General features: G+C 46.9%; 1 protein-coding gene across 1 annotated transcript; it reads right to left on the bottom strand.

The window, feature by feature from the left end:
* Positions 1-1,107: 1,107 nt before the first annotated feature.
* Positions 1,108-9,082, bottom strand: SLC35E1 (solute carrier family 35 member E1). The gene is made up of 6 exons (XM_064734359.1): positions 8,683-9,082; positions 7,952-8,022; positions 7,532-7,669; positions 6,509-6,634; positions 5,704-5,949; positions 1,108-4,236 (listed from the first exon to the last, which is right to left on the bottom strand). Exons 1-6 carry the CDS (start codon positions 9,080-9,082, stop codon positions 4,006-4,008), a joined length of 1,212 nt encoding a protein of 403 aa, XP_064590429.1. The 3' UTR covers positions 1,108-4,005.
* Positions 9,083-9,761: the final 679 nt, after the last annotated feature.

The following is a 9,761-nucleotide window of genomic DNA, read 5'->3' as shown; positions in this document are numbered from 1 at the left end:
CCAGCCCAGTGACATTGGGGACTCAGCAGTGTCCCCAGCCCAGTGACATTGGGGATTTACCACAGAGGGATCCACCAAAAGCTGTGTGAGCTCCTGGTGAGGGCAGGGAGGAGCTGCAGTCCCAGTGTGACCGTTCTGTCCCGGTGTCACAGCTCCTTTTTGTTCCAAAGGAATCCCAGCAGGATCCACAGGGACATCCAGAACATCACAGAACAACTAAACAGGAAAACAACACCAAAAAGTTCATTTGCTGAAGGAGGGCAGGACTCCACATAGGGGTTTTTTGGGAAACTCACCCATATTCCCATCAATTTATAGGAGATTAATATAAAATACCAACAAAAAAAGCTGGGTACCCCTTGGGTATCTGCACCACCTGTCACTTCAGGGTTAACAAATTCCTTTCACTGCCCTGCACATCACCACAAAGAGATTTCAGAATTATTTTTAACAGCTCACAGCACGACCCAGAAATTTAAGCCTTGGAAAAACAAAATTTTCCCTTTATTTATATTGCACCTGTTTCACAAAGAGCCACATGGCAGAAACTCCTTCTGCTGCAAAATGCTGCATCAGAAAAAAAATGGGTTTGAACAGATTAGAAAGGAAAACTGAGCTTTGGAAATCATCATGAGTTGACCCCAAAATACCAACACTGTTTTTACAAATCACTGTGCACTTACAAAGCCTAAGTCTTGCCTCCATTTTATTTAGCATTCAGTTATTTAAGAACCACGAGCATTTTACCAGATTATTAAAATACCAAAATTGAACCTGCAGGGGGAATATTTTTAAAGAGCACCAAATACTCTTTGGAACTGCCAACAGAACACCCACATGGAGTGGGGAGAATTTGGTTTTCTTATTTCCACAACTACCCAGGGCTGCTTGGGGAAGAAGTTTTTCCATGTTGTGATGAATTTCTGTGTAAAAAATGCATAGTAAAAATCAAAATATCTCAAGAAGTCCAGTTCTAACCCTGGTTCCAGCATTTGTGAGTGAGAACATCCACCCAGCTCCTCAGCAGTGCCCATTATGACACTCCCAGAGCTTCCTGCAAGGAATGAACCCAAAGCCTTTGATTTAATAACAGGGTCATTGTACACATTGTGCAGACTTTGCCCTCTTTATTCCAGCTTTTCTGTCCTTCCCCCAGCCCTGTGTACAGAGCCAAACACACCCCTCATTTACAAACCAGCTTAAAACAAACATCCCACTTGGCCAAACAAAAAACCTTGCACAGCTCCAAGATTCAAATATTTATTTCAGCAATGCCAGCAAGTTCCTTTCCCTCGATGTGGGCAGTATTGCTTAAGGACTGGGATTTGGGATCCAGCAAATCCACCCTGTGGAACCTGGCAGGTTCAATGTTCCCCTGCACCACACCCAGCCCGCCCTGCTGCCCACAGACCTGGAGCAGATTCATTCCTGAGCCCTAAAAAAGATCCTTTATCCTCCTGGGAAATCCTCATTTTGGGCCAGACTGGAATTTGGGACAGTTCTGAACAGGAAACTTTCAGCTGCTGGCAAGACTACAGAAAAAAACTGAGCTTAAATCTTCTCTGGGAAGTGTGCAGGGCAAGCTCACTGTGAAAACACTGGCCAGAAAAGGTTTGGTTATGTTCTTTAAAAGGAAAAAAATCTGAATATATTTAATAAAACATCTGGTCTGGTTTGTATTTATTCCCTGTGGCAGCTGAGGTTGTAGGAACCTGGCACAGCAGAGGATGGAGAGATGAACTCAGAGGATCCCTGCACATCCCCACTGCCACTTTTTCTGGTATTTTCCCCCCTAAAAAGAAGATTAAAGAAGAATCATCTCCTTTTTCTAAAAGGGAAACTGAGGCACAAAGACACAATTCAGGGTTTGCAGGATTCACCAGGTCCCAGCCTTTGAGAGCAGCTGGAAAATTTCAGCCCCTCCTGAAAGCTCAGCCTCAAATCAGTCTCTGCAGGGTCAGCACCAAATCCAAATCCAGAGTTCACCAAATCCAAATCCAGAGTTCACCAAATCCAAATCCAGAGTCCACCAATCCAATCAGCACCAAATCCTTGTTACTTGTAAGTAAAAACATTGAAATGTTGGCAAATGAGCCCTAGAAATCCACATTTGGCATTTTCCCCATATTCAAAAGAAGTAATTGTACACTCATTAATACTGGAACAGGCAGAAGAAATTTCACCTGAAGGAAAGATTTCCTCATGACTTTGTTCAGGTTTATTTAGATTTTCTGCCAAAATCCCAAATTCTCAGCTGGCATTAACACTGAACTCCAGTCAAGGCAAGAAGTTCTGCTCACACCCAGCAGCAGCAGCATTTTTAACCCATTTTTAAGTTTCAGAAGGAACATTTCCTCTTTTGGACTCTGGTGGAATAACAAAAACCTCACTCCTCTCACATGCTGTTCGTGTAACTACCACCCCAGCAGCCAAAAGAATAAGATCAGCTTGATTTTGCACTTAAAAATAAATCCTTTATTATCCAGAAAGGAGCCAAATCATCATCTCACATCATGGAAATGGTCATTTGAGAGCAATAAATAAGAGGAGTGTTCTGGGACACACCCTGGGTTTTGTCCCTGGTACCTCTCTGGTTAAAAGCATAAAAGTTATGCTACCAAAGTCTCACTGTACAACAGTCTGGCAAGGAAAGAAGGCCCCTAAAATCTTTTACTAAAGCAAGGACAGAAAATTCTGATTCAGCAAAACCCAAGTTCCAAGTTGGGTCTCACTTCATTCCAAGGAATTTCATTCAAAGGAAGGAAAGCCAAGGTTCATCCCTTCCATGCACAAATCTGTACCTGACACACACAATCACCTTGTCTAGAATTGATTCTGAATCAGTTTTCAGCCATAAATTATCTATTTACTGCTGATTCAAACGGTTTTTCAGTTTTTCTTTCATTTCCTATTCGAGCCAGGGGAGTTGCAGGAACAGCACAGGGTACAAAATTTAATTTCTTTCAGCAGGAAATGGAAGTCAGCCTAAACCCACACAGCTACTCCAACAGCAGTGATGAAGAAATTTAAAAAACCCAAATTAGGGGCTAAAAAGATTTAAGAAACAATGAATAATGATGATTGTTCAAATCAATGCATTGAAAAGATATAACTCATATAAGAGAGCATAAAAGTGAGAACAAAACATCTTTCACCTTTCAATTTCTAAAGCAACAAAACAGTTTTGAAAGAACAGGTGTGAAGCAAGTAAAAAAATAAAATCATGTTATTCCAAACACTTTTTATTGAAGGAGTTTCCTGCATGGCCAGGGGATAGCAATGTCTGGACTACACGATTCAGAAAACAACGATGATTTTAGGTTGGGCTTGGCTGTTCTCTGCCACCAGCAGTGATTTGGAGAACTGTGTTTTTCCTGAAGCAGTTCTGGGAGAAATCAATCCTTCCACTGCCTGCTCCTGCAGAAACACCTCTGCTTTCCCACCCAGGGCTGGAGGCAGAGGCACAGGAATTGTGAAAATCCACAAGGAGCTGCTCAGATGCTGGAGATGAACTCGCCCTTACCTGCCTGCAGCTGATCCTCCCCGGGCAAATCCTGATCAGCACAAACACCCCTTGTTTTCTTCATTAAAAGAATCATTGAACCGTTATTAGAGAACAAGTTAAAGGTGACATTACCAGCATGGAAAGGAGATACTGGCCAGAATTCAGCTGCCAAGAGAACAAGGAGCTGGCAGAGTCTGAAGGGAGCAGAGGCAGATGTTGCACTGAGCAGTGTCACTCCCACCTCAGCAGCACCTGCTCGGTGGGGCTGGTTCCAGTGTCAGCTCTGCTTTAAAGCTGTTCCAGCTCTGCTTTAAAGCTGTTCCAGGTCTGGCTGTCCCAGGTTTAAAGCTCAGCCCAGCAGCTCCTGCACCACTCCCCTGCCCTGCCCTGCAAAGCTGCACACCCCAATGGCTCCGTGACATTCATGGATGTACTGGAAGTGTTCTGATAATGCTGGGGACACTTTGATGTCACAGTCTGTACCTGTGTGCCAGGAGATGCTAAATGTCAAACCTGTTGAGGTTGTAGGCTGTGGGGTAGCTCTGCCTGCTGAACTGGAAGTGCTCTGTGAGGGCGTTGCTGCGCAGGAAGTCCCCGTGCTGGCCAAAGGCTGCGAGTCCATTCTGGGATTTCTCAGCAGCGTTTCGGTGCCTCTCCAAGCTCACCAGGTCTCCAGTGGTCACTGGGAGAAGCTGCTGCTTCTTTGCCTCTTGGTTTGCATCGTATTTTGTCTGGGGAAGGAAGGAAAGTTTGTCACAGAATCATTTAGGCTGGGCAGGGCTCTGTGTACAAATCACAGATGGGATTTGCTGGGGACACTTCCCAAGCTGTTTTATTTTCCAGCATCTGCCTCATTACAGGGTTATGGCAATGGGAAGATGCCTTCAGCTCACATATTCAGAAAGAACTTAATGTTACAACTCCCTTAAAAGTGATTTTTTGACCAATCACACAAAGCAAAACTTTATTGACAGCATTTATATCTGTATAGTGTATATTCTATAGTGTATATTCTATAGTGTATATTCTATAGTGTATATTCTATAGTATACACTATAGAATAGAATAGTATATTGACAGTATTTATATGTATAGTATATAATCTATAGTACATATTCTTATAGTATATATTCTATATTGACAGCAATTCTATTCAGTCACTATAATAACACCTACCTTTGGTTAAAACAATTCTTGCTTATTTCAAATACAACATCTGCTTGCAAGCCTTCAAACTCAATGCACAGAGCTCCATTATTAAGCTTAAAACTTCCTAATATCTCACTAATATACTAATATTACTTAGTAATAATCAGTATTAATTTATTAATATTTACTTTAATAATCTGTATTAATTAATATTACTTTAATAATTAATTAATATTATCTTAATAATTAATTAATATTACTTTATTAATCAGTAATATTACTCTAATAATATTACTTATTACTAGAAGTCCATAATATCTCACTAGATAAACTTTTCTGTAGTTTAGAGAGTTATTCTAGCCAAGCATTAATACACAGACCATTGTTCTAGCTGTCCTTTCTTCTCATAGAACTTTTCTGCTGACAAATCTCATGGCTACTGCTTAGCCCTAATTGCAGTTCTGCTGTCTCTAAAACCTCCCTTTTGCAGTTTTCCCAAAACCCTCTGATTTTAAAGATTCCCACAGGAAAATCTGAGATGACCAAGTGCAAGCTCTGCCCCATCCCTGTGGCACTGAGGGCCTTCCTTGGACACCTCCAGGGATGGACACTCCAAACCTCCCTGGGCAGCCCCTTCCAAAGCCTCACAACCCTTCAGTGCAGGCAGATTTTCTCAGATATCACCTAAGATACCACCCAGACACATTTCCATACCCAGAAAAAGCAGCCAGTTCTACAGCCACATCACTTTTTTTGTTACAACCTTAAAATATCAGTGCCTTCTAATGAAAACCTCACTCCTCTCACATGCCAAACTTTTGCTCAAGAGATTCTGAGTTACTTTTCAAAAAGAGCTGGAGATCAAAATTTGATTGTGTGAGAGGCCCAGCAGCTGCTGTGACCCAAATCTCCACCTTGGGCCGTGCTCATCCCCCCTGTCCAATGGAACTTTGTGCCTTTTGTGTTGTCTATTTTCGCTCAACTCGTACCAACAATAATTCCAAGCTGCTGGGCTGCCCCAGCTGTGTTTCCTGGTGAACAAAGCCCACCTTGTTGTAGAGGAAGACCCCCAGGATGGCTGTCATCATGCCCAGGACGTTGGTGCTGGTGACGGGGTTGCGCAGCATGATCAGGGACACGGTGATCACCATGATCCTCTTGGTGGCATTGGCCACCGAGTAACTCAGGGGGCTGATCAGGTTCAGGATGCTGAAGGCAATCACATTCTGGGCAAAATTACAGAATCCACTGATTATAAGCAGCATCAAGGTCCAGGACCAATGGGACATGGAGCTCTGTGGAAAAGTAAACAGCAGGAGGGAAAAAAATTATCTTGGGTTTCAGGTAACAACACAAACACAGCCTGAGGCACTTTGAGCTGCCATTGGAGCAGGAATGTCTGCACTGAGCTCTGGAGAGGCCCCCAGCTCTTTGCTTTATGCAATTCCCAGCTCAGAGAAACCAGAGGAGCACATTGGGAGTGTTTGTTCTGCCTCCAGCTCCCAAATCCTGACATTTCTGCTGTCCATGAACTGCCCCTGCTAACCCTGACATGAATAATAACAATAACAATAACAATAACAATAACAATAACAATAACAATAACAATAACAATAACAATAACAATAACAATAACAATAACAATAACAATAACAATAATAATAATAATAATAATATTGTTCTCACAATAAACACTTTGTTAACTCCTGTGAAACAACTTGCAGGTGTTTCACAACACTTCCTTCCACACTGAAACGCTTCAGAGCACTTTTCTGGTTGGGTGCTGGAGTTGTTTGGGGTTTTGTTTCTATTTTCTTTCATAATAGCAAACAGTTCTCCAAATTCTGCACTTACCAAGTCATTCTCTACCAAGAAGGAAGAAAGATCCACCAGGACCCAGGTTGGGATCATGAAGAACACAGCGTGGCAGCCAAGGATGTTCAGCAAGCGAAGGTGATGAATTCTGGAATCCCTCAACACCTGGCAAGAGCCATTATTGAACAGCAGTCAGGAAACAAACTGCTCCAGGGGGCAGGTAAATTAGGAAAATAAGTAAATATCCTTATAGTATTTATTTCCCATTAGGGTGGCCAAAAGAAAATTGAAGTCTTATTGAAAAACAATGTTTTTTTGAGTGGTGGCTCTTAGTACTAACAAGATATTAAAATTAATATTAATTGATATAATCTATATAATATATAATTATAATATATATTATTATAATATTATTATAATATAACAATATAAGATAACAATATAATATAATGTAATGTAATATAATATAATATAATATAATATAATATAATATAATATAATATAAATAATATAATATAATATAATGTAATATAATATAATATAATATAATATAATATAATATAATATAATATAATATAATATAATATAATATAATATAATATAATATAATATAATATAATATAATATAATATAATATATAATGTAATAATATATATTGATAGCTCTACAAACCAGAAACCATTTTGTAACTAAGCAGAGCCAAACCACACACTTTAATTTTGTTTCTGTGGTTGCAAGGAGTGCTCAGTGTTGACAGTGACTTGCTCAGCACAGAGGAATGATTTTGATATAACAAGATGCATTACATGAACTGTTTAATTTGAGCACTATTGAATTGCCACCAGAAAAAAAAATCCACATTGAAGAGTAAAGAAAGGGCTCAGGATAAACTCAGTGTAACAGCTTCAACAGGTAGGAAGAGCTGCAGGGAACACACAAAATAACAACCAACCCTCTGGGCTTGTCTGATTGCAAAGCCAACTAAAAAAAATCCATTTATGTAATAGAAATGACAGCCTGTCCTGCAGAAGGGTGACAGCAGGGCTGGGAGCAGAGCTGTACCTTCTTTGAGAAGATGTTCTGAAGAGAAAAGCACAGCGTAGCAGCGAGGGCACTGATGAGTCCCCACATGTCAAAGGACAGCTCTGTGACCGTGGCCAGCAGGACCCCAGTGATGATGGGGATCAGGGACAGGTACACCTGCAGCACGGACAGAGGGGTAAATTCCATCTGCTAAGAGCTTTCCACCAGTTTATACATCCTGCTGATTTAGGGATCAACCATTTTTTTTTAAGGAAATTTAAGTGACTGCAGTAGACACAACTCCAGTGCATCACACAGCATCACCCTGGTCATTGTTCACTCACAATAAAGGGAAAAGGGATTTTAAAAATCTAATTCCAGTCACAAGATCCACCCCAAGCCAGCAGAGAACCCCCCAAGCAGCACCAAGAGAAGAAACCTCAGCAAACCTGTCCGCACCTTCGTCGTCTGCTTCTCCTTCATGATGATCCGGGACAGCAGAACCACCCAGATGGGCATGGTGGCTTTCACTGGGGACAGCAAGAAAACATCACTGGGGACTGGGACAGCTCCAGCAACCACGAAAACATCACTGGGGACTGGGACAGCTCCAGCAACCACCACCAGCACAGGGATGGAGCCCAGCCTAGGATGGGTGCTCCATCCCTGTCACTGTCCTGGACACTTGTACCAGCAGGACCTTGGTGCTCTGGGCACCCACAGGGCACACTCTGGGGCACTGCCCCTGGATCTGCTGCCAGCACCCACTGGGGACAGGGGCACAGCTCTGGGGACCTGCAGGACACACAGTGAGCACTGGGACACTGCACTGGGTGCCAACAGCACACACTGGGCACGGGGACACTGCACTGGGCACCGGTACGAGCACAGGGTGGGTACTGGGACACCACACTGGGCACGGGGACACTGCACTGGACATTCATAACACAGAGAGAGTACTGGGACACTGCAATGGATAGCTGTAGGAGCACAGAGAAGGTACCGGGACACTGCACTGGGCACCCACACTGGGTACCGGGACACTGCACCAGGTGCCCATACAGGCACACACCGGGTTTCAGGTCACCCCCCTGGGCACGAATCCACTCTGACCCCCAGGGCACCCCCCGGGCACCTCCGTACGAGCACAGCCGGCCCCGGGACACCCCCGGGACAGCCGCATCCCTCACCTGTGTGCGCGTAGGACACGGGCACCCTCCAGAGCGAGACGTGCGCGGACACGGAGGCGAAGTACTTGCCGAAGGCGAGCGGGAGGATGTAGCGGGGGTAGGCGCGGGGCGGCAGCTGCGCGGGCCCGGCGGGCGGGACGCGCCAGGCGCGGAGCAGCGGCGGCAGGAGCCCGCACAGCCCCAGGATGTGGAACAGCGACACGGTGACGGGCCGCGGGAAGCCGCCCAGCAGCAGCTTGTTGACCACGTTCCCGCCGGCGCTCAGCCCGTACCAGGCGAGGCACAGCGCCGACACCCGCGCCCCCTCCCGCAGCGCCGGCCCGCGCCCGCCCCGCGCCGCCCCCGCCCCGGGCCCGCCACCGGCCCCGGCGCCGCCCGGAGCCGCCAGCGGCGCCGCCATCGCTCCGCAGCCGCCGCCGAACGTCAGCGCGGCCCCGGCGCGTCGCTTCCTGGGGCGGGGCGGCCGCGGGGCCACGGCGGGACCCGGGCGTCACTTCCTCCGTTCCTCCGGCGCTTGGCTGCCTCCGCCCCGCCCGGCCCGGGCCCGGCCCCGCGGGATCCCCGCGCTCCTGGTACCGGCTTCGGGGCGAGGGAGCCCAAGGGGTTGCCGTGAGCCGGGCCCAGCCCCGCACAGGGCGATGGAGCCCCAGGGTTACTGTGAGCCGGGCTCGGCCCCGCGGTATCCCCGCGCCCTCCGTGCCCGTCCCGGGGCGATGGAGCCCCAGGGGCTGCCGTGAGCCGGGCTCGGCTCCCCACGGTCCCCGTGCCCTCGGTGCCGGCTCCGGGGCGATGGAGCCCCAGGGTTGCCGTGAGCCGGGACCGGCCCCGCGGGATCCCCACGCCCTCGGTGCCGGCCCCTCACAGCCCCGGGAGCCCCAGGAGCTGCCGTGAGCCGGGCCCGGCCCCTCACAGCCCCCGTGCCCTCGGTGCCGGCCCCTCATGGCCCCGGGAGCCCCAGGGTTGCCGTGAGCCGGGCCCGGCCCCCCGGGGTCCGAAGGCGATGGAGCCCCAGGGTTGCCGTGAGCCGGGCCCGGCCCCTCACAGCCCCCGTGCCCTCGGTACCGGCCCTTCATGGCCCC

Source organism: Zonotrichia leucophrys, chromosome 28 (assembly GCF_028769735.1).
Source record: "Zonotrichia leucophrys gambelii isolate GWCS_2022_RI chromosome 28, RI_Zleu_2.0, whole genome shotgun sequence".
Taxonomy (NCBI): domain Eukaryota; kingdom Metazoa; phylum Chordata; class Aves; order Passeriformes; family Passerellidae; genus Zonotrichia; species Zonotrichia leucophrys.
Note: the sequence above shows the minus strand (reverse complement) of the source record. Positions and strands in the feature narration are given on the sequence as shown.

Excerpts from the sequence above, each read along its gene's own strand:
- SLC35E1 (XM_064734359.1), bottom strand. The coding sequence starts at position 9,082 with ATGGCGGCGCCGCTGGCGGCTCCGGGCGGCGCCGGGGCCGGTGGCGGG. Across the intron at positions 6,635-7,531 it reads AGAACATCTTCTCAAAGAAG|GTGTTGAGGGATTCCAGAAT; the intron begins GTACAGCTCTGC and ends GGCTCTTGCCAG. Across the intron at positions 4,237-5,703 it reads GGGTCTTCCTCTACAACAAG|ACAAAATACGATGCAAACCA; the intron begins GTGGGCTTTGTT and ends TTCCTTCCCCAG.